Raw genomic sequence first — 24,231 nt, forward strand, 5'->3', positions numbered from 1 at the left:
GCATCTTGTCATAACTGCACCATGTATCTCTCACTTTATGCCCTGTGGCTTCATTAATACCCCTGCACATGATGTTCATAGAAGCTTGTTCAACCATTCTGGTGTATGCACAAACCTGGAAGTGCCAGAGATATCCCCTAAGGAGATCTTTGACCACTTAAGGGAAGGGAGCCATTAGATAAATATTGTTTTCTTTTATTCTTGGGTTAACAAATGAGTTATGTTCTACACCATTCCTCAGTGCGTCCCCAGTAGGACTGAGTTTTACTCACTCTGAGATTGGCTTTTCACTTCGTCCTTGTTTCGTTCTTCCCAGTCTCCTTACTCTTGATCCCTGACATTACTTCTCCAAACAAATGACCTGTACACAAAGCTCTTGTCTCAGTCTCCACTTTTGAAGAAGAAACCCAAATAATGACCTGTACTTGTTGTTTCTTGCCCTAAGAAACTGAAAGTCAATCAGAGGATATTACATGAATCTAGATAACTAAAATAAAAATCACTGAAACGGGCGCCTGGGTGGCTCAGTCGTTAAGCGTCTGCCTTCAGCTCAGGGAGTGATCCCAGCGTTCTGGGATCGAGCCCCACATCAGGCTTCTCTGCTAGAAGCCTGCTTCTTCCTCTCCCACTCCCCCTGCTTCTGTTCCCTCTCTTGCTGGCTGTCTCTCTCTGTCAAATAAATAAATAAAATCTTAAAAAAATAAAAATAAAAATCACTGAAACAAAAATACGCAATGGAAATTCAGAACCATTTAGATCGAATGAAAAAAAGTCTTAGACGTGATGGTTTTTCTACTGGGCACTGAAGGAAGATTTTAACTTCGGATTTTTCAATGTGTGATGATGAGGAATAGAAAGACCATTCTAAATAGAGAGATGAAGGGAACAAAGACAAGAATATTTTGGGGATGGTGTCCCAATTTGAGCCATGTAGTTTATGAAAAATGACAGTGAAAAGTTAGATTAAGATCATATTGTCAAGGATCTTGAAAAGTTTTTTTTTTTTAAGATTTTTATTTATTCATTTGAGAGAGAGAGACAGCCAGTGAGAGGGGGAACACAAGCAGGGGGATTGGGACAGGAAGAAGCAGGCTCCCAGAGGAGGAGCCTGATGTGGGGCTCAATCCCAGAACTCCGGGATCACGCCCTGAGCTGAAGGCAGATGCTTAACGACTGAGCCACCCAGGCGCCCCATGGACCTTGAAAAGTTAAGCTATGGAGTTAGAATTTAGGGATATAGAAAAATCATCATTTAAACTTTTATGACACGTTATAGTGGAAAGGAAAAAAAAACAATGAAATAAACGCTAAAAAATATGTAAAAGTTCTTGCTCTGGGGCACCTAAGTAGCTCAGTGAGTTGAGCATCTGACTCTTGATTTCAGCTCAGGTCATGATCTCAGGGTCCTGAGGTTGAGCCCTGCATCAGGCTTAGGGTGGAATCTGCTTGAGATTCTTTTTCCCTCTCCCTCTACCCCTGCTCCTGCTCACACTCCAAATAAACAAATAAAATCTTTTTTTTTTTTTTTTCCCCAGGCCTTGTTCTGTAATGGAAGTTGCAATAGTTGTTAGGACTGGATTTTCCTGTTTTCTCTAGGATGACTGCACTTCCTGTACTGAACTTCAAGATTCTGTAATCAAGCTTCAATGCTCAGCACTAGTTGTGTATTAGTTTGCTAGGGCTAATGTACAGAAGTACTACAACCTGAGTGGCCTAACCAACAGAAGTGTATTGGCTCACAGTTCTGGAGGCTTGAAGTCCAATAGTAAGGTGTTAGTTATGTGTTTTTTTTACCACAATCTAAAAAAATAATATAAGAAGTCTTTCTTATTAACAGAAGAGAATGCTTATATTACAATATAAATGAAAATCACAGGATACAAAAGTATATGTACAGGATGGTTTCATATGTTAAAAATATGCAGAATAAAAGGTCTAGATGAAAATATACAAAAACATTATCACTGCTTGCCTGTGGTTGGTGCTTGCTTTTACTTTTATACTTTTCTGTACTTGAAAAATTTACAACCAACAAAAGGAAAGGATATCAAAACTAAGTCTTCATTCACAGTGCACCTCTCTGGGAACAAAGGAACTTACTGGCATCATTCTCCCCTGCCACCCCCCCAGCATAAACACAGAGCCACTGAAGGAAGCAGCTCAGAGAGGACACTGGCTACCTAACTTGCTTATGACAAGCCCCGCCCCTCTGTGCTCTGGTGGGACTGCCCTTCTCAGTCCCAGTAGAGTGGGCCCCTCCCCAGAAAACCAGTACATACCCCTGCCCACACCACATCTCCTGACCAGACAGTTCTGTACAGGTCTCATTTCACAAGGAGACCAGAGCACATCTAGTTAAAAGTTGCCACATTCAGGCCAAGAACCAAACACTGCCCACAGCAGGCAAGGAGAGCCTCGGCAGACAACTATAGCCTGAAGGACAGAGCAGCCAAAACACAACAGCAGAGCACACGCAGCACACACCAGAGACACCCCCTGAGGCACAGGCCCTGAGCACTGAGACCTCTTCTTCATAAGGCCATTATGTTCAGTAGCAGGAGACATAACTGGCTTTTTAAAACACAGAGAAGAAGGCAGAGACTTAGATAAAATGCCAAGACAGAGGAATTTTTCCCAAATAAAAATACGATAAGGCCATGGCCAGAGATCTAAGTGAAACAGATATAAGTAACATGACTGATGGAGAATTTAAAGCAATAATCATAAGGATACTCACCGGGCTTGAGAACAAATAAATGAATACATAATGGTAAATAATGAAGCTGAACAAAAGAAAGAATTGTGCAACATGAGAATACATTAGAGAACTCAGTGACTCCATCAAATGTAATAATATTCATATTACAGGAGTCGCAGAAGAAAAATAGAAAAGAGGGAAGAAAATTTATTTGAAGAAATAATAGCTGAAAACCCTAATCTGGGGAAGGAGGCAGACATTCAGATCCAGGCAGCACAGAGAACCCCCATCAAAATCAATAAAAGCAGGCCAACACCAAGACATATTGTAATTAAATTTGCAAAATTTGCAAAGTATAGTGACAAACAATTTCAAAAGTCATAAGACAAAAGAAGTCCATAACTTATGAGGGAAAACCTATAAGGCTAGCTGGAGATTTCTCAACAGCAACTTGGCAAGCCAGGAGGGAGGACCATGAAATATTCAATGTGCTGAATGGGAAAAACCTGCAGCCAAGAATACTCTATACAGCAAAGCTATCACTAGGGGTAGAAGGAGAGATAAACAGTTTCCCAAACAAAAACTAAAGGAGTTTGTGACCATTAAACCAGCCCTGTAAGAAATATTAAAGAGGACTTTGAGTACAAAGGAGAGACCAAAAGTGACAAAGACAAGAAAGGATCAGAGAAAATCTCCAGAAACAACCACAAAACAAGCAATAAAATGGCAATAAATACATATCTATCAATAATTACTTTGAATGCTAATGGACTAAATGGTCCAATGAAAAGACATACAGTGTCAGAATGGATAAAACAAACAAACAAACAAACAAACAAGACCTATCTATATGCTGTCTACAAGAGACCCATTTTAGACCTAAGGACCTACAGATTGAAAGTGAGGGTGTGGGAGAAACATGTATCACTTGAGTGGTGTCAAAAGAAAGCCCGAGTAACAATACTTATATTGGACAAAGTAGCCTTTAAAACAAAGACTGCAATAAGAGACAAAGAGGGGCATTATACAATCATTTAAAAAAAATCACAATCCAATAAGAAAATATAGCAATTGTAGATATTTACGCACCCAACATGGGAGCACTCAAATATATAAAACAATAACAAACATAAAGGAACTAATTGATAATAACACAATAATTGTAGGAAATTTTAACACCCCACTTACATCAATGGACAGATCATCTAAACAGAAAATCGACAAGGAAACAATGGCTTTGAACGACACACTGGACCACATGGACCTAACAGATATATGCAGAACATTCCATCCTAAAACAGCAGAATACACATTCTTTCAAGTGCACATGGAACATTCTCCAGAATAGATCACATATTAGGCCCCAAAACGGGTCTCATCAAATACAAGAGGATTGAAGTCATACTATGCATCTTTTCTGACCATAGCACTATGAAACTAGAAATCAACCAAAAGAAAAAAATCTGGAAAGACTACAAATACATGGAGGTTAAACAACATGCTACTAAACAATGAATGGGTCAACCAGGAAACCAAAGAAGAAATTAAAAAATACATGGAAACAAATTAAAATCAAAACACAATGGTCTAAAACCTTCACGATGCAGCAAAAGCGGTCCTATAAGGGAAGTATATAATACAGGCCTACCTCAAGAAGCAAGAAAAATCTGAGATAAACAACCTAACTTTACACTTAAGGAGCTAGAAAAAGAACAAGAAACAAATCCTAAAGCTAGTGGAAGGAAGGGAGTAATAAGGATTAGAGCAGAAATAAATGATATGGAAACTAAAAAAACAGTAGAACAGATCAATGAAATCAGGAGCTGGTTCTTTGAAAAAAAAATCAATAAAGTTGATAAACCTTTATGGGGTGCCTGGGTGGCTCAGTCGTTAAGTGTCTGCCTTAGGCTCAGGGCGTGATCCTGGCGTTCTGGGATCAAGCTCCGCATCGGGCTCCTCCGCTGGGAGCCTGCTTCTTCCTGTCCCACTCGCCCTGCTTGTGTTCCCTCTCTCGCTGGCTGTCTCTCTCTCTGTCAAATAAATAAATAATATCTTTTTTAAAAATTGATAAACGTTTAGCCAGACTTATCAAAAAGAGAAGAAAAAGGATCCAAATAAGTAAAATCACAAATTAGAGGGGAGAAATAACAATCAATACCACAGAAATGCAAACAATGTGGAGAAAGGGGAACCTTCTTGCACTGTTGGTGGGAATGCAAACTGGTGCAGCCACTCCAGAAAACAATATGGAGGTTCCTCAAAAAGTAGTACTACTCTATGATCCAGTAATTGCACTACTGGGTATTTACCCAAAGAATAGAAAAATACTAATTCAAAGGAATAAATGCACCCCGATGTTTACAGGAACTTATCTACAATAGCCAAGTAATGGAAAGAGCTGTAGTGTCCATCCACTGATGAATGGATAAAGAAGAAGCGGTATGTATATACACAATGGACTATGACTCAGTCATAAGAATGAATGATATCTTGCCATTTGCAATGATATGGATGGAGCTGGAGAGCATTATGCTAAGCGAAATGAGTCAGAGAAATACAAATACAATATGATTTCACTCATATGTGAATTTAAGAAAGAAAACAAATGAACAAAGGAGGGAAAAAGAGGAGGCAAGCCAAGAAACAGACTCTTAACTATAGAGAACAAACATGGTTACCAGAGGCAGGGGGTGGGAATGGATTAAATAGGTGATGGGGATTAAGGAGGGCACGTGATGTGATGAGCACCAGGTGTTGTATGGAAGTGTTGAATCACTCTATCGTACACCTGAAACTAATATTAAACTGTATGTTAACTAACTGGAATTTAAATTAAAACTTAAAAAAATACCCAAAAAATATAAATATAAACTAAAAAATCCCCCACAAAACATCATCAAAGATAGAAGTAGTAAAGAATAGAGGTTATAAAGCTGATTTCTGTACACAAACATTCTGGAATTAAGTCCTGGCTCCATTTCTCTGTAGCTTTGTGCCCTGGGATGAATTCCTTAACCTCTTCCAGCCTCCTTTTTCACATCTGTAAAATGAGAATAATGATGCTTCCCTATGTTTGTTATAAGAAACGAGGGGTATGAAGTGTGGAAAGCCAGGGTCTGGCTCTTCCCTCTACAGCTGGCAGGACACAGTGAGTAGGATGAGCACTCCAGAGACAGACCACCGCAGCCTGAATTCTGCCTTTTCCACCTTCTAGTGACCCTGAGTGGTTATGCATTCCCTCTCTGCTTTATTACCTTGAATATAAATGAGAATACTCGTATTTGCCTCATACTATTGTTAGGAGTATCAAATGAGTTAAAACATGTAATGTGCATAGAATAGTGCCTGGTGCAGAACAGAAGCTCTGTAAATGTTAGCTCTTATGACAACGCCATTATTATTGTTATTATTGGGATCTTCATTATCTTATGCCAGCCCATATGGCACTGGAGCTGAGCTGGTAATCATGTGCAGTTTAGATAGTCCTAGGCTTCATCTAGGATTAAATAAAATCAGAAAAGAGATGGAATTAGACTGCATAAAAACTAGAAACAGCTCCCTGTTAAAACAAGCAAATGAGTAAGCAAACAAATACAAACAGCTAAACATGGCCAATGGAGAGAGAGTAAATTGAGAAGTAAACTGGCAGTAAATATTACAGATAAAATTGACTTTTTTCTTTTATATAAAGAACTAGTAGAATAAAATAGAAAAGCACTAAATCCCAGTTGGTATATTGGCAATGAGATGGACAGCTCAAAACAGGATTCAGTTAGAGAACAAACACACAGAAAACTTCAACCTCACTAATGCAACCCAAACATCACCAAAGTTTCTAGTTTTTCCTTTAATTGTCAAGTAAAACCATTCAAGTCCCCCATCTGCATAGTTACAGGACAGCAGTCCCTCCTGAGGATTTCAGAGGCGTGTTGAATTTCTGGCTACCTCTCATGTTCTCTCTTTCTGGACTATTTCTTCCAGTGGCTACCCAACACTTTGGACCAGCTCATCCCTGCCTTCCTTCACTGCTTCAGAGCTCTCTAATGGACCTCATCCCCTTACTATGACACAGTCAGTTCTTGAATTCCACAAATTAACAACCACACAAGTGGATGACCATCCATTATCAAAGTTAATCTACTAGGTCCCAGGAACTCATGTTTTTGAGAGTCAGGGGAAGGAGTGTTGCATGTTGATGATGTGGCCTACGAGGATGTTAACCTCTCTTCCAAGACACCTTGAAGATACTTCTTGGAACTTAACTATGATAGCCCTATCCCCCAAAGAAATGGAAGCATTGGAAATTATGCTAAGGGAAGTTTTAAGGACTTAGAACAAAGGGATTAGTTGCCAATGTAAGGGAAAAAATAAGAAATAAGAGCCTAAATCTGGGAGGTCCACCTGCATCTAGTGTTTCCAGACAGAGAAAAAGGAGGAGAAGACATCGTCAAAGTAATACAGCAAAAAAATTCCACTGTAAGACCTGAATCTCTTAACTATGCCCAGCAAAATAAATGTAGAAGTCACCTCCTCTTGAAATTTTAGAGCAATTTTAGAATAATGTTAGACAATGATGCTAAAAGTTTCCAGAGAGAAAGAGAAAAGCACATAGTAACAATCAGAAACCAAGATGGCATTGTACTTCTCAATACCAGAAGCTAGAAAATAAAATTGTGTGGGGTAAATTATTTGGAACTTAGGAATTTAGATACAGCTAAACAATCAATCAAATATGAAGCAGGACATGCAAAATTCCACTCTAAATTAACCCTCAAAGACTCTTAGGAAATAACTGGAGGATGTGTTCCACTAGAGACATAAAAACCAGGAAAGACAATGCTATGCATTCTCTAGAGTGTTTCTGTCATACCGATGCAAAAGACGTGAGTAACTTCAGGAGCATAACAAACCATAAATATCTAGTAAACTAATTAGGAAACGATGAGTTTTGCTTACCTATTACTTTTGATTTTAATATAGTTTATTTAATTGCAAGCATATGCAATTTAATTTTTAATAGTAGTTCCTTTTAATAACTGGTTCACAAAATTCTTAAAAATTAAAAATTGGCCCTTATGAGCTGGTATAACCCAGCTCTAGCACGCCACTGGATATATTGGAAGATATCTTAGTAAGCGTGATTCAGTGAGTACTTTTTTCATATTCAGTCAAAACATTGCACATATTTGGTTGCCAACAAGGAAATCTAGAGAGATTCCTCACGCTGACATGTCTTATGGGATGTTTGTTACGTGATGGCATTTCTCTATTACTCGGTCTAAAACAAACATGAAGCAACTTATTAATAAAGCTATAATAATAACTGGTACCTGGATGAGAAATCCACTCCTTTCCTTCTCTACTGTTTTCCCTTTGTCATCCCTTGTTTAGCCTATAAATTTTATTTTCTCCCTTTTTTGGGGGTCTCCATTCCTATCCTGTCCCTTGCCTTCCATCCTGATTTTCTCTGTTTTGTTGTCCCCTCTTCTTTCCACTATGTTTTTGCTTTCTCTTTTAATCTGCTGTCCTTTCTAAAAACCATCCATTTTCTCTCTCTTTTCTTCTTTAATCTTTACTTAGTATTTGCTTATCTTCACTCTTCTCTCCTCCATTCCACCTCTAATATACGTTATCTTCTTCTTTCTTAATCTCCTTCTCTTTCTACTGCCAACTTCTCTTTAAGCTGCCTTTGCTTCTATTTCTTCTGACAGCCTTTTCTCAGTGTCATAGCTTATGGGCAGGACAGAGACTCATCCTGAGGGTACATTCTGAAGATAAGAAATCTGATTATATATATAATGTATTATATATATTCTTTCTTATCCCTAAAGGCTTTGTGGGTAATTTCTGAGGACACAGGTCCTGATAGACGTTTCTACAAGAGGGTCATTTGCAGAGTGAACAGGGTCACTTGAGAAGGGGTGTAAGAGCTGAAGTCAGGAAAGGTGAGGAAATGAGAAATATCAATATTTGGCATTACTGGGGAAAATTCTGTCGGTGAATAGGAGTTCCAGTTTTTTGGCTAATTGTAGGATGGTCATTAATTAAGTTAAGGCTCTAGCCCTATTTGTTCAATATGGCAGCCACTAGCCATATGTGGCTACCAAGTGTTTGAAATGCAGCAAGTCTGTGTTGAAATGTGCTCTAAGTATAAAACACAAACCAGATTTCTAAGACATTTTATGAAAAAAATACGAAATATCTTAATAGTTTTTATATTGAATATGTTAATATTTTGATATAGTGATTCAATATATTATTAAAACTAACTTAACCTGTTTCCTTTTGTTTCTTTAAATATAGTTACTAGGTAACTTAAAATTACTTGTGTGACTTGCATTATTTCTATATTCTATTGGACAGTGCTGCTCTAGTCCTTGATAATGGAGTATCTACCAAATCTCTGTAAAATCTTCCTTTAGGTTTCCATTACATATTTAGGACCATTCAATTTATTTGTTCAGACAAAAATTTTCTCCCCTCCATATACTTGTCAAGTATAGTAAATTTTAGTGTATGTGCTGCCGAAGTGAGCACTCAAGTTTAGTAAGTGAATGATAAATTATTGGAATCTCCTAACCATGTGAGAATTTTGTTACCTTTTTCAGATAAAGAAAAGGGGGTAATCAGAAGGGGGAATGAAGCATGAGAGACTATGGACTCTGAGAAACAAACTGAGGGCTTCGGAGGGGAGGCGGGGTGGGGGAATGGGATAGGCTGGTGATGTTACTAGTAAGGAGGGCACGTATTGCATGGTGCACTGGGTGTTATACGCAACTACCTTACATCAAAACCTTACATCAAAAACCAGGGATGTACTGTATGGTGACTAACATAATATAATAAAAAAATGTTATTATAAAAAAAAGAAATATAATTTAGAAAAAAAAACCGCCACTCTTATCTCTTATTGATATTTATAATTAAACTAGAGGAACTTTACTCAATTAACGCCTGCTTCATACTAGACTATGAGCTAGCGTGTAGTGGCTTTAAGGGAAAACAGCCACAGTCCCTTCGTTCCACCAGTGGGGAGCCTTGAGTTACGTGACTTTCCTCCCCGGACCTTGGCCGTATCAAAGGCAAGACATAAAATAGGCCAGTAGGCTATCAGACGGTCCCTGGGTCCTCTGCCCAACAGAGATGCTCCATTTGGAGCTCCTTGTATGGATCCAATTAGACTTCTTATCTTCAGAAAGTACCCTCAGGATGTCTCTGTCCTGTCCATAAGCTATGACACCTAGAAAAGGCTGTAGGAAGAAATAGAAGCAAAGGCAGCTATAAAGAGAAGCTGGCAGTAGAAAGAGAAGAAGATTAAGAAAGAGGAAGGGTCAAAGGGAAGCTGACTCATTACTAGAGTAGAGAACAGCCTTTCCCACTTTGGAGAGTACAGTAAGATGGTCCAACCACCAGGGCTACTGCGGTAGCCATTTTGTTAGTTCTCTGTGAGGTCTGGCAGTGTGCTGCTATGGTTCCTTACTTCTTGGAGTGCCTTTAAAATAAACTTCCGTCCTCCTGAGGTAACACAGGTTCTCTGTTCATTGCAATTTATATATGAAGGAAGAAATAGGGCAGGCAGAATTCTGAAATTAGGGGAAGTTCTAAGAGGGGAAAGGTATGTGAGAGAGAATGTGTGTGCATTTGTGTACGTGTGGGGTAGTTACCAATGCAGATATCTCTGAAACAGAGTAAGGGAAGACGGGGAAAAGGGACAGAAAAAGGGGAAAGATTTTTGAAAGAAATAAAGAAAATTACATCCCCAAATTATCAGTGTATGGTTCTGAGCTTACTATTCTTATTGCTAACTGCAAATAAGGATTTAAATATTTAGAAATTCCAGGTGAAGGCAGAGAGAGTAGTACATGAACTTTTGGGCACCTGGAATCGTGAAAACACTGTGGGCTTTGGAGCCAGACAGGCTCAGTTTTGAATCCTGACTCCATCTCTTACTGGGTGATGACCTTGGGCAAGTTTCTTCTTCTCTCTGAACTAGTTTCGTCATCTGTCAAATGGGAATTATATATAAATTTGATGGCGTTTCTGGTGAGGATTAGCCAACATCTTGTATGTAATACTTCCTATAATACTTCCTGTATTTTAACTTTAGGAAGTAAATGCAAGGTGTTCTGATGCTGCTGCTGGTGACACAGAATACTTCTCTTTAACTGGGCTCAACTGGTTTTTGATAAGTAAATTTTAAAAAAGTAAAGAAAACTTCTCCATTCACAGATGGAGTGAAGTGTTTAGACATTTTGGGCTCTGGGAAAAGGAAGAATACGTCTTTGGACACCAAAAAAACCCAAGTGATTTTTTTTTTCTTTGAGAGGACAATACAGATGTGAGTGTGCTGATCATAGTGGTCTGAGAACTTCCGCGATGCAAGAGATTTTAGAGCTTAGTTCATCCAACAAGCTAGGAGGATTCTCCTCCACGCTCATGATGGGTGTGTGTCCGGCACCTGTTTTTATGTGTATGTGTATATGAACATGTTTGTTTAGGTGTGCAGTAGACTGTTCATTTTCTGTAGTTGTTTTACTTTATACTGTTACTTATTGTGTGATTCCCCCCTCTAAATTATGTGTAGGAATACATGCATTACATTTTTACTAAAAACCCCAATATTACTGTTAAAAAATTCTTGTTTTAAGAAAGTACCCCCTCCCCACTTTCACGTTTACATAAGCCTATTATAATCATTCATTTTTGAATTGGCCATTCCTCCTGTGGACAGTCCATTTGGAAGTTTTAATCTTCACTAGTGATGTCGAACAGTGTCACCTGAACCTTAAATATAAATAAAATCTCAAAAACTGTTGCTTTGAAAAGCAACCCCTTCCCACTCCTTTCTAGTTAGATTAGTGAAATTATGGAGTCATTGTTCCTATTCTTCTGATCACTACTTAGCCCTCCCACCCAGTTTGATGGGTGGGATAACTGACCTGAACCTTGAAGCAAGCCACCATCATAGTGCTCTAAAATGCCTTGGGAAACAATATGGCAGTTCTGCAGAAAACTAAACATAAAATTGCCATGTGATCCAGCAATTCTACTTCTAGATATAAACCCAAAAGAATTAAAAGCAGGGACCTGAACAGGTATTTGTACACCCATGTTCACAGCAACATTATTCATAAGAGCCAAAAGGTGAAAACAACCCAAATATCCATGGATGGATGAATGGATAAACAAAATATGGCATATACGCAATAAATTATTATTCAGTCTGGAAAACGAAGGACATTCTAATATATACTATGACACGGAAGAATAAAGTCCTGCCTTGCCATTCTTTTTTTTTTTAAGATTTATTTTTATTTATTTATTTGAGAGAGAGAGAGTGTGTGTGTGTGTCTGTGTGTGTGCAAGCACATGCATGAGTGAGGGGAGGGGTAAGGACAAAGACTGTGCTGAGTGTGGAGCCCAACACCAATGCGGGGCTCGATCTCACAACCCTGAGATCATAACTGAGCTACCAGGTGCCCCCTCCCTTACCATTCTCTGACAAGAATTATCAATAATGTTTTCTTTAACAAAGTTTGATCTTGAAGACTGAATGAGAGCAGTTAGAGAAAGAAAGATAAATAAAGGAAACAGGACGATAACGGAGGGTATGGCCCTGGGCCTTATCACCACTGCCATACGGAGAGAAGGATTTCCCTGAGAATCAGGTTTTTGTTTTGTTTTGTTTTGTTTTTTGTTTAAGCAGCCTCCGTGGCCTGAGTCAAAATCAAGAGTTGGACTTTTAACCGACTGAGCCACCCAGGTGCCCTGAGAAACAGGTTTTGGTCGGGGAGGCCAGACTATTCCAATATGAAAGGTGAAATGAGATATGCGTGCACCTAACTGCTCTCAAGGAAGGTATTAGAAACCCTTTTTGTTTGTTTTGGTTATTACTAGACCAGAAAATGTGACTGGGCCCCAAAGAACTCTTACTGAAGGAGATGAGATTTCAGAAAACAGACCCAAATAGTCTTTACCCTGCCACCCCAATGAGGGAATGCAGTCCCAAGAAGCTTTAGAGAAGTGTCCTTTTTTTTTTTTTTTTTTAAGATTCATTCATTTATTTGAGAGAGAGAGGGCATGAGCAGGCGGAGGGCACAGGGAGAAGGAGAGAGAGAATCTTACGCAGACTCCCTGCTGAGTGTGGAGCTAGAGGCGGGATTCAATCTCTCATCCCTGAGATCATGACCTGAGCCGACACCAACAGTCAGATGCTTAACCGACTGAGCCCCAAGAAGTGCCCTCTTAAAAGGTTAGATAAGGAGTCAACAAGTTTAACTGGGGAACGTTTTAAAGACTGTGACAGTTACACCAGGTAGTCACACAACTGTGGAACGTTTTAAAGACTGTGACAGTTACACCAGGCAGTCACACAACTGTGGTCACACTTGAGGCGGGCCGTCTGAGAAGATGAGCATAGCATCTTCTAGCTTCTAGCATTGCCAGTGAGTTTTGAGGTGGCTCAATTATTACGAGAGAGGGAAAAAAGGAAGGAAATTCTGATACATACTACAACATGGAAGAATTGAAAACATTGTGTGCTAAATGAGTGAAGCCTGTCCCAAAAGGACAAACATTACATGATTCCAAACTCCTATAAGGTGCCTATGGTGGTCAAACTTATAGAGACGGAGAGTGGACAGAGAGTAGACGCCAGGGGCTAAGGGGTGGGTGGGTGGGGAGTTGTTGTTTAATTGGTCGAGAGCTTCCATTCAGGAAGATGAAAAGATCTGCAGATGGATAGTGTGATGGTTGCACAGCCACGTGAATGGGCTTCATGGCACCACACTTAAAGATGGTAGATATTATGTATGTTGTATTTTACTGCCATTTTTAAAAAAGTGCTTGAAGATTGTAATGAATTTATGTAACATGCAATGCCACTAGCCTGCGGTAGAGGGCAAAGGCACTCAAACTTCACTGAAAAGCTTGACTGCAGTGCCCCTACTGCCAGTCCAGCCCTGTCAACGAACCATCCACACCTGCAGCTCTGCTGGAGCCTCTGCAAGCCACAGGGGTAAGAGCTACTAGCCTTGTCTGCTCTAGCACTCTCGAGAAAGGAAGAAGGGTCGAATGGGTCTTTTCTAAAGAAGGGATCATTTGAACTCCTATACCTGGGAGGAAAGTAGCCTTACTCAGATTTTTAGTATTTCTTATTCTGCCTGTATTAATCTCAAGATGAATGATTAATGAGTGACCTTGGGGCTATTGATCTAAGAAACTACCTTACAAGCGCTTGAGGTTTGGGTTTCCTTTCACTGGTTGCTGACTAAACCTGGTCAGTCCTTCTACCCAGAATGGATGCTCCCATCATGGTGGTGAGGTTTCTCCAGCTTTTACTTTTCTTGTCGTGCATGTTAGTAACATCTGCTGCTTGGCTATTTAAAGCATAGTTGTGGCTCCTTTACTAGTTTAAGAGTTGGGCATGTGTGTTGTAGGTCGAAAAGTAGGGGCACATCTGATGGATTTTGTACAATGCAGATCTTGTTCAGATGGCTGCAGAAGTCCAAAGTGGTCAAAGATGGCCAGGTGGCTGCTGTAGAGAACAGAGTGGTTAATAGCACCTGGACATTTGATTCCTAGGAGAGCTTTCTCACAGAACACCTATGCTGAGTTATGAATTAAGAGTTCTGTGTACTTTCTAAGTTTCATGTCCATTCTTATGAATTCATAACTTTGGAATGCACGGAGGCAAAGTCTCTTGAGCTTTATGACAGCTAGCGGAGTGTCCGATAGCAGCTGCTTGCCACCGAGAGGCACGTGGGGTGGGAAGGGTGGAAGAAGCCACCATGACTGCTAGCCCTGACGGTGGAATCAGTGTTGGTAATCACGTCCCAAACGACTTCATTTCGGGTTTTGAAATGCCTTCAGTTTGGGTTCTGGAAGGGACTAGATGGGTCTGCGTTCAAATTCAAACTCTATCCCTTATTCACTGGGTTACTCTGGGTGAGTTACTTAACCTCTGAGTTTTAGCTCCTCCATTTTTAAATAGGGGATAAAAGAGTCGCCATTTTGTTGAGTTGTTGGAGGGATTGAACAAGATAGTGTATAAAAGCATTTAGTTCTATGCCAGCCACATAGGAAGCACTCAAAAAATGTCAGTCTTGCTCTTTCTTATGTTGCAAAGATCATTCAACATGCTCTGAGGTTTTAACCCCTTCTCCACTTTTTTGCATCACTGGGAAAAAGAGATGATTAAGTATTCTTTGGTAAACCACCAACAGTCATTTCATAGTATCTTCTGATTTGGACTTTTAAATCATAAGCTATTAAAGAAAGTCATTCTGTTTTTCACCTGCTGTCAGCATAGTAGTAATAGCAGTAGGACTATGACAATATACAATACATATTGAATGCATCTTTCGTAAAAAAAAATTACGTCCTACTTTTTAAAATGTTGAAATGGAATGCCATGATTCACGTGCATTTAGAGATAGGACCTTTTTATTTTATTCTATTTAGAGAAATTTTAAAAAGAGTTCCTCTCCCTTCTTTAGAATAAGTTACAGATGAGGTTGTGGTATTGGGCAAGGAGAAGAGGTCAGTAAAATATGAAAGCTATGACACCTCATTTCAGAGGATTCCAGAGGTAGCAACTGTGTTAGATTCTGCTGCATTTTTCAAGGGCCATAGTCCCCAAATCTAGGAGCTACAAATTGAAGTACTCTGTGAAATCATAATGTCAAAAACACTTTTGTCAGCTTAATGACTCTAACTGCCAGGGTCCTGCCAAGCCACACTGGACCCCTAGACAAAAGGAAAAATGAGGAATAATGATCCTGTCTTTATGAAAATCTTTGATACTTTGTTCATTGTAGATTTTTATGTTAAAATTAATTTTTAAGAATGTTTCATTAAAAAGGTATTTATCTTGATTATTGAGTTTCTTGACACTCCTTAAAATTGGTGCCTGAAATCACCCTACTCTTGGCCTAGATGATCGCTACCATTTGTGACAAGCTACACATGACAACAGTGATTTGTATACATGACCTCTTCTAGGCCTCCGCCAAAATACATTTACAGATGAAAAACTGGAACCCTTCAGCAGTTAAATAAATGGTCTGATTTAACACAGGCAGTGAGTAGCTAAGTTGGACTGGAACACAAATCTATCCATCCCTAACACTAAACTTGTTCTCTGACCACCACACACTGCACCGTATCAGGAATTCGCAACACAAATTCATTCATTTGACACAGAGTTTTGAGAGCGTATTATGTGCCACCTTGTACTAAGAGATACAAAATTGAGATCATATATGCATTTAACAAGTATTTACTGAGCATGTGCTGTGTGCACTATTCTATGTGGTAGGGATGCAGAAGTGAACAAGCTCATCAGCTCCTTTCTTACGGGTGGAAGAGGTGGGAGAGACAGTCAATAAACCAATGAACAAAGGTTTCAGATAGCACTATGTTTTGAAGAGACATAAAATAAGGTAATGTGAACTAATAGCAAGTTTCTCACTTTATTTATTTTCTGGAAGATTCTATTTATTTATTTGAGAGAGAGAACATGATGGGGGGAGGAAGGGGCAGAGGGAGAGGGAGAAGCAGACTCCCCGCTGAACAGGGAACCTGCATGGGGCTTGATCCCAGGACCCTGAGATCATGACCTGAGCCGAATGCAGATGCTTAACTGACTGAGCTACCTAGGAGCCCTGCAAGTTGGCTGCTTTAGATTAGATGGTCGAGTCAGGTCTCTTAGAGGAAATAATCTTTAAGCCAAGACCTAAATGACAAGACAGATCCAGCCAAGAAAGGACGGGGGAAAGAGCATCCCAAGCACGGGGACAAGCTAGTGTAGGGTGCTAAGGTGACAGAGCAAGTGTGGTATGAAGTGAGATCCCAGAAAGAAGCAAGAGCAGCTCATGGAGGGTGTTATGAACCAGTATTGGGAGCTTGGGTTTTACTCTAAGCATGACAGTACATAGGACAGGCTCGCTGCTGTAACAAAATACAATGGCTTAAACGATCGGGCTCAACATAATGGCTCAATCCATGTCAGTCCCTGTAAGTAACTGATTTAAAACCTAAACTGGGGGGCCATTTGCAGACTTACTTGGTAGGTTCCTTTGACTGTATAATGGGAAACTTTAAAGAATCAGTATGACTTAGTGAGATACAATTTCATTGTGTTAAGGTTTTATAACATATTTGAAAACAAATCTACCTTGACTCACTGGAGAGAGACAAGGTAGCAGAGTCACTAAAACTGGTGTATTAACTTTGTGACTCTGGGACACTTAGAGACTCTGACCTCTCTAAGTACCATCTTCCATATCTGTAGAAGGTGAACAGTGATAGCACTGACCCTGTAAGGCAAGCTGTTGCAAGGATCAAGCTATATGAAGTTAGTGTTACTGAGCTCAGTGAATACCTAAGAAGACATCAAGGGGCCATGGCCTCATTTGCATGATAGAACCAACATGGAGATGCCATCAAATTTGTTGAATAGATGTAAATGTATAGATTCATCACCCAGAACAAGTTACTCAGGTCATCTTAAATGTGGGTAATGGATTACTATTATGGTACTGGTAACAAATTTATTTTACTGTATTTTTAAAATCTGGAAAATTATCATGAACATAAAGTTGCATCATAGAGGCTCTCTCGTTATGTTCATATTTGATTCCTAGGAATCAAATCATTATTGGATGCTATATTAAGTGTTACATAAAAGGGAGGTAACTAAGAAAAGACTACCTGGGATAGATTGGAGGAATATTCTCAGTGGAAAGGTGAAAACCCAGGCCAGTTCCAGGCTACCATCTTCTCAATCCCACCCCCCAACCCAGTGCCTTTTGTGCCCCCTTCCACTGAGCACACAATGGACAAGGAATATCAAAATCAAAGTTTTCTCTTTATAGTCATGGCGTAAGATGGTCGAGAATTTCTGCGTACATTTTCCCATATTCTCCAAAACAGTTTTATAAAGTATTTTCATTTTTAAAGTATTTTGGGAAATATCCACATTTTCTAGAATTTCTTCACAACAATAGTAAATTTGGACAGGTTCTAGAGAAAGAAAAATCCAGATGAGTGTGAGGTAATATTCCAGGTGTCCTTTTGTCTGAGTCCTCCCTGCTTTGTCCCGTTTTGTTTATGTATTTGTTATCTCATTTATTTATCCCAAAACTCTGTGAGGAGAGTACTATTGCAGTACTATTACCTGCATTTTATAGATGAGGAAACTTCCGGATGCTGAGGACTTTGAGAGAAGAGTCAGACTTCAAGTTGTTTGGACACAGAACAGAGACAATTGAAGAACTAAGATTTTCACAATATTCATTATTCATGATATGCATTGAGTACCTATGCTGCCAGGAACTTTCTGGGCACTGGGACTGTAACAGTGAACAGAACAGCTAAAACTTCTGTTCCTACATAGCTTACATTCTAGTAAGGGGATAAGAAAAGAAAGACTATAAACAAAATAATGAATGTGTATGTTAGGTGGTGAAGGCTAGAAAGAAAAATAACTTTAAGAAGAATAGAGAGAGATTCGGAAGTGGCATTTTGTAGAGGGTGGTAAAAAAAAAAAGTCTCTCTGATATGGTGACTGTCATGCAGAGATGTGAAGGAGTGGGGGAGCTTGCCACTTGGCATCTGGGGAAAGCATGTTCTGGAAAGAGATCAGCAAGTACAAGTTCAAAGATCTGAGGTGGGATCATGCTTAGAAAGTGTAAGGAATGACCAAACAAGAGCTGGGAGGGATGGGTCAAAGATGTCAGATCTTGCAAGGACTCGGGATTTTCCTCTGGTTGAAATAAGAACCCAGTGGAGGATTTGGAGTAGAGGAGTGGCAGATTCCTGTGTGCATTTTAAAGATTCCTCTGTCTGTTGGGAGGAAATGACTGAGGAGGCACAAGGTTGGTAGGAAAGCCCCTCTGGGACTCTATCAAGAAAGGAGGCAGTAGGGGAGGTGGGGAGAAGTGATTAGACTCTAATATTTAATTCATAAACTCTTAAACTTTATGTTCTCCCACACCAGGCACTGGGAAAATACCAAGGCAACGTAAATAGCTTGGTGAGTTTTCCTGTTTATCCATGCATGTGTCCAATATACACCAACCTTCACTTCCCTCAGACTGGTCATCCTACAGACAAGCAGGATGAACAAAAGATATACTCCATGGGAAGATACGGTGTAGTGAGACCTCTCTGGGCTATTCACACTGCCCCCTTGTTCTGAGAAGCTGCGTGTGTGCCCATGGACCTGTGCAGGCATGGCGTATATATGTTGGCACTGTAGAAAGCCCCCAAGAAATGGAAACTGCTTTCATCATTATTGCTATTATTTGACAGCGATCCAGATTGCTTCTGCCACCAACCTGAAGACATATGGAGCCATAAGGACAGGAACCATTCTGTTTATTTCTATGTTTTGGACCTTCCATGTATATGCGTAAGTGTTGTTGAAAATCAGATATTAGCTCAAAGGACTCTCTATGTCTACAAATATAAAAGTTGAAGAACAATTCCTTGACATTAACTCAGGAGCCCAAAATACTCAGTAATAAAAAATTACTTCATTGAGAACTTAAAACACACACATAGATGTTTATAGCTGTTGCAGTCATAACTGCCCAAACTTGGAAGCAACCAAGATGTCCTTCAATAGGCGAGTGGATAAATAACCTACGGTACACCCAGATAATGGAATATATTCTGTACTAAAAAGAAATGAGCTATCAAACTATGCGAAGACATGGAGGAACTTTAAATGCATGTTAGTAAGTGAAGGAAGCTGATCTGGAAAAGCTACATACTTTATGTTTCCAGCTATATGCTACTCTGAAAAAGACAAAACTATGGGAACAATAAAAAGATCAGTGGTTGCCAGGGGTTGTGGAGCAAGGGGAAAATGAATAGGAAGAGCACAGAGGAATTTCAGCGCAGTGAATGAATGCATAATGATCAATGCATGTCATTATATATTCGCCCAAACTCAGAGAATGTCCAACACCAAGAGTATGAAATGTAATGTCGATTATGGATGTTGAGTGATGACAATGTGTCAGTGTGGCCATCAATTGTCACACATGTGCCACGCTAATGGGGAGGCTGTGCATTGTGTGGAGGCGGGGGAATATGGAAAATCTCTGCACCTTCCCCTCAATTTTGCTGTGAGCCTTAAACTTCTCTAAAAGAATAAAGTCTTAAAAAGGTTTACTTTCAATTTTCTTAAAGCCTTCAGGCTATCAAAATGGCATATAAGGGAGAGTGTTGAGTATGACCCAGCAATGAAATTCCTAAGTTGAACTGGGAGAAAGGCACTTCTGCCAACTGTTATATATATCCCTTCTGGGAATCCTGACTTGCCTCGGTGGTGGGGGTACGGCACAGTAACTGACTTGGAAATCTATAACCCAAGCTCTCGGATCAGGTCCAAGACTCAATATACACGTTGGAACCCTATTCCAATTTTTGGCATTAAAAATAGTCTATACGGAGGCGCCTGGGTGGCTTAGTCAGTTAAGTGTCCAACTCTTGATCTCAGCTCAGGTCTTGATCTCAGAGTTATGAGTTCAAGTCCCACATTGGGCTCTGTGCTGGGCATGGAGCCTACTTTAACTAACTAACTAACTAACTAACTAACTAACTAACTAACCTACAGGATTTAACAAATGATATAACCACTTAATATCATATGCTTAATATTATATGTCTTTCTAGGATTTTGAACTCCTCTTCATCGTTCATATGAGGGAACCCGTGATAGAATCCTTGGAATTACAATGAAACATATCAGAAGCATTTATGTGTTTTGTAGTATTGCTCTGTCAGTGCAGGGCTGGGCTTCAAAGCTGCCAGAAGAAAGGGAGTTAACGACCAATTTCTCCAACATGTCCCTAAGAAAGGTTCCTGCAGACTTGACCCCAACCACAACCACACTGGATTTATCCTACAACCTCCTTTCTCAACTCCAGACTTCAGATTTTCGTTCTGTCTCTAGACTGAAAGTTTTGACTCTATGCCATAACAGAATCCAAGAGCTGGATATCAAGACCTTTGAATTCAATAGAGAGTTAAGATATTTAGATTTGTCTTACAACAGATTGAAGATTGTAACTTGGTATTCACTGGCAGGTCTCAGACATCTAGATCTTTCTTTTAATGACTTTGACACCATGCCTATCTGTGAGGAAATTGGCAACATGTCACATTTGGAAATCCTAGGTTTAAGTGGGGCAAAAATACAAAAATCAGATTTCCAAAAAATTGCTCACTTGCATCTAAATACTGTCTTCTTAGGATTGAGAAGTCTTTCTCATTATGAAGAAGGTAGCCTGCCCATCTTAAACACAACAAAACTTCACATTGTTTTACCAACAAACACAAATTTCTGGGTTCTTTTGCGTGATGGAATCAAGACCTCAAAAATACTAGAAATGACAAATATAGATGGCAAAAGCCAATTTGCAAGTTATGAAACTCAACAAAATCTTACTTTAGAGAATTCTAAGACTTCTATTCTATTACTTAATAAAGTTGATTTACTCTGGGATGACCTTCTCTTAATCTTCCAATTTGTTTGGCATTCGTCAGTAGAATCCTTCCAAATCCAACATCTGACTTTTGGAGGCAAGGTTTATCTTGACCACAATTCATTTGATTACTCAAATACTGTAATGAGAACTATGAAATTGGAGCACATACAGTTCAGAATTTTTTATATTCCACAGGAGAAGGTCTACTTGCTTTTTACCAAAATGGATATAGAAAACCTGACTATATCAGATGCACAAATGCCACACATGCTGTTTCCTGTTTATCCTACAAGATTCCAGTATTTAAATTTTGCTAATAATATCTTAACGGATGACCTGTTTAGGCAACCTATCCAATTGCCTCATTTGAAAACTCTCATTTTGAAGGGCAATAAATTGGAGACACTTTCTTTAGTGAGTTTCTTTGCCAACAACACATCCTTGAAGTACTTAGATCTGAGCCAGAATCTGTTACAACATGAAAATGATGAAAATTGCTTTTGGCCAGAAACCTTGATCACTATGAACCTGTCATCCAACAAATTCGCTGATTCTGTTTTCAGGTGCTTGCCCAGAAGTATTCAAATACTTGACCTGAATAATAACAAAATTCAAACTGTCCCTAAAGAGATTATTCATCTGAAGTCTTTGCAAGAGCTAAATCTTGCATTTAATTTTCTAACTGATCTTCCTGGGTGCAGTCATTTCAGAAAGCTCTCAATTCTGAACATTGAAATGAACTTAATTCTCAGCCCATCTCTGGATTTTTTTCAAAGCTGTCAGGAAGTTAAGACTCTGAATGCAGGAAGAAATCCATTCCGGTGTACTTGTGAATTAAGAGATTTCATTCAGCTTGAAAAATATTCTGAGGGCATGATGACTGGATGGTCAGATTCATACATCTGTGAATACCCTTTGAACCTAAAGGGCACTCAGTTAAAGGATGTTCATCTTCCTGAGTTATCTTGCAACACAGCTCTGTTGATTGTCACCATTGTGGCTATCATGCTAGTTCTGGGGATGGCTATGGCGTTCTGCTGCTTCTACTTTGATCTGCCCTGGTATCTCAGGATGCTGGGTCAGTGGACACAGACATTGCAGAGGATTAGAAAGACAACCCAAGAACAACTCAAAAGAAATGTTCAGTTCCATGTGTTTATTTCATACAGTGAACATGATTCTACCTGGGTGAAGCATGAATTAATTCCCAACCTACAGAAAGAAGAGAAATTGATTTGCCTTCATGGGGGAAACTTTGACCCTGGCAAGAGCATTGCTGAAAATATCATGAACTGCACTGAGAAAAGCTATAAGTCCATTTTTGTTTTGTCTCCCAACTTTGTCCAGAGTGAGTGGGGCCATTATGAATTCTACTTTGCTCACCACAGTCTCTTCCATGAAAATTCTGATTACATAATTTTTATCTTACTGGAACCTATTCCACTCTACTGCATTCCTACCAGGTATCCTAAGCTGAAAGCTCTTCTGGAAAAGAAAGCATACTTGGAATGGCCCAAGGATAGGCGTAAATGTGGGCTCTTTTGGGCAAATCTTCGGGCTGCTATTAATGTTAATTTATTAGAAACCAGAGAGATGTGTGAACTACAGACATTCGTGGAGCTGAATGAAGAGTCTCGAGGTTCTACAATCTCTCTAATAAGAACAGACTGCCTATAAAATCCTCTTGCCCTAGGGAAGTTGGGACCTGCATACACTGTTGGGATAGAAGTTGATACACCCTTTATGATGGTAATTTGGCAATATCATTAAAATGAAAAATGATTATTTTTTTCATGTCAGTTCCTGGAAGGATTTCTAAGAATGTATACTATAGAAACACAAGTTTGCAAAGGCTTATGTAAAAAGGTGTGCATCCCCGTATTATTTATAATCATGAAAAACTGAAAACAGCTCACATTTCCATAGAATAAAGATTGATTCAATAAATTATAGTTCACTAATGCAACAAAATATTACACAACCATTAAAAAGAATGAGGTAGTTCTATTTTTACTGGTATGGGGAAAATTATTCTAATATGGTGGTTTATATATTGAAAAAGAAATCTAAATGAACTATACCAGTGCACTGGTATAGTAACAGTGGTTTGGGTCTGGGAGGTTGTATTACAGAAAACCTCTGGTTTCTATGTTGTATATTTCTATAACATTGGAATTGCTTAAGTGAATCTGTATTTCTTTTGTAGGTAGAAAAAAACAATAAAGATAATTTTTAAAGCCTACACATCCTATTCATTTCGTTTCATTCTTCCTTTCTAGTCTCACCAGTCATAGAACGAAAACAAGCTTTTCTAAATTTTGCAAAATTATATGTTACTTCCCTGATTAGAAAAATTTCTGTGGGTCAGGATGTCTGGGTGGCTCAGTTGGTTAAGAAAAATTTCTGTGATTTATGGCACATATAAAGGAAGAAAACGGCAATATTTAAAATCTGACACCCATCTCCTCTTACCTCCATGCATCCTATCATTGAGCCATATCCAGTTATTGCCCTTTCCCAGAACATTCTGTCTCTTTGGTATCACGACTGATTGTTGAAGGAATCTTACATATCCTTCAAGGTACAATCCAAATGTCAACTCTTTTTTGAAAACTTCCTCACTTCCAAGTATGATGCTCCTTGATGCTCCATAACACTTCAGACATATTTCTATCACCAAACTGACCATATATGTTTTTAAAGTTTCCCTTTCTTATTATACTATAAGCTCCTGAAAAGCTAGGACAGACTTCTCTATGCCCTTATTTTCAGCAGCCATTTGCTCAGTCCCTGGTTCAGAGAAGGTGTCAGTGAATACTTATGTTAGGTAAGCTAGAGGAAAATAGAAGGGACCCAACTGGCTTCAGGATAGAAGGTCAGCTGAGAAGACCGAGAATCCAGAATTGAAGGATTTCTGAGTATAGCTTGAATCATGTGAAATTGTCAGTATGTGGTTGCTCTTGGCCTATAAGAACATCTATTTTATCTCATTCAATCTAATAACCCTAATCTCCTAAGCAGGGTAAAACTGAG

The 24,231-nt window shown here is 39.2% G+C and overlaps 1 protein-coding gene across 3 annotated transcripts in view; it reads left to right on the plus strand.

Moving 5' to 3' along the window:
• LOC103672666 (toll-like receptor 10) overlaps positions 1–23,442 on the plus strand; it is a 34,099-nt gene extending 10,657 nt beyond the window's left edge. Inside the window, exons 1-3 of one of the 3 annotated variants that reach the window (XM_008701389.2) lie at positions 13,509–13,715; positions 18,699–19,112; positions 20,384–23,442. In XM_008701389.2, coding sequence (XP_008699611.2) covers positions 20,446–22,875 — 2,430 coding nt within the window. In that variant the 5' untranslated portion in view covers positions 13,509–13,715; positions 18,699–19,112; positions 20,384–20,445 and the 3' untranslated portion in view covers positions 22,876–23,442. Of the gene's footprint in view, positions 1–13,508; positions 13,716–18,698; positions 19,113–20,383 lie in introns of those variants that run through there. The other 2 variants (XM_008701388.2, XM_040624977.1) reach the window with 2 other exon arrangements.
• The last annotated feature ends 789 nt before the right edge of the window (positions 23,443–24,231 follow it).

Source organism: Ursus maritimus, unplaced genomic scaffold (genome assembly GCF_017311325.1).
Source record: "Ursus maritimus isolate PB19 unplaced genomic scaffold, ASM1731132v1 scaffold_8, whole genome shotgun sequence".
Lineage (NCBI taxonomy): Eukaryota > Metazoa > Chordata > Mammalia > Carnivora > Ursidae > Ursus > Ursus maritimus.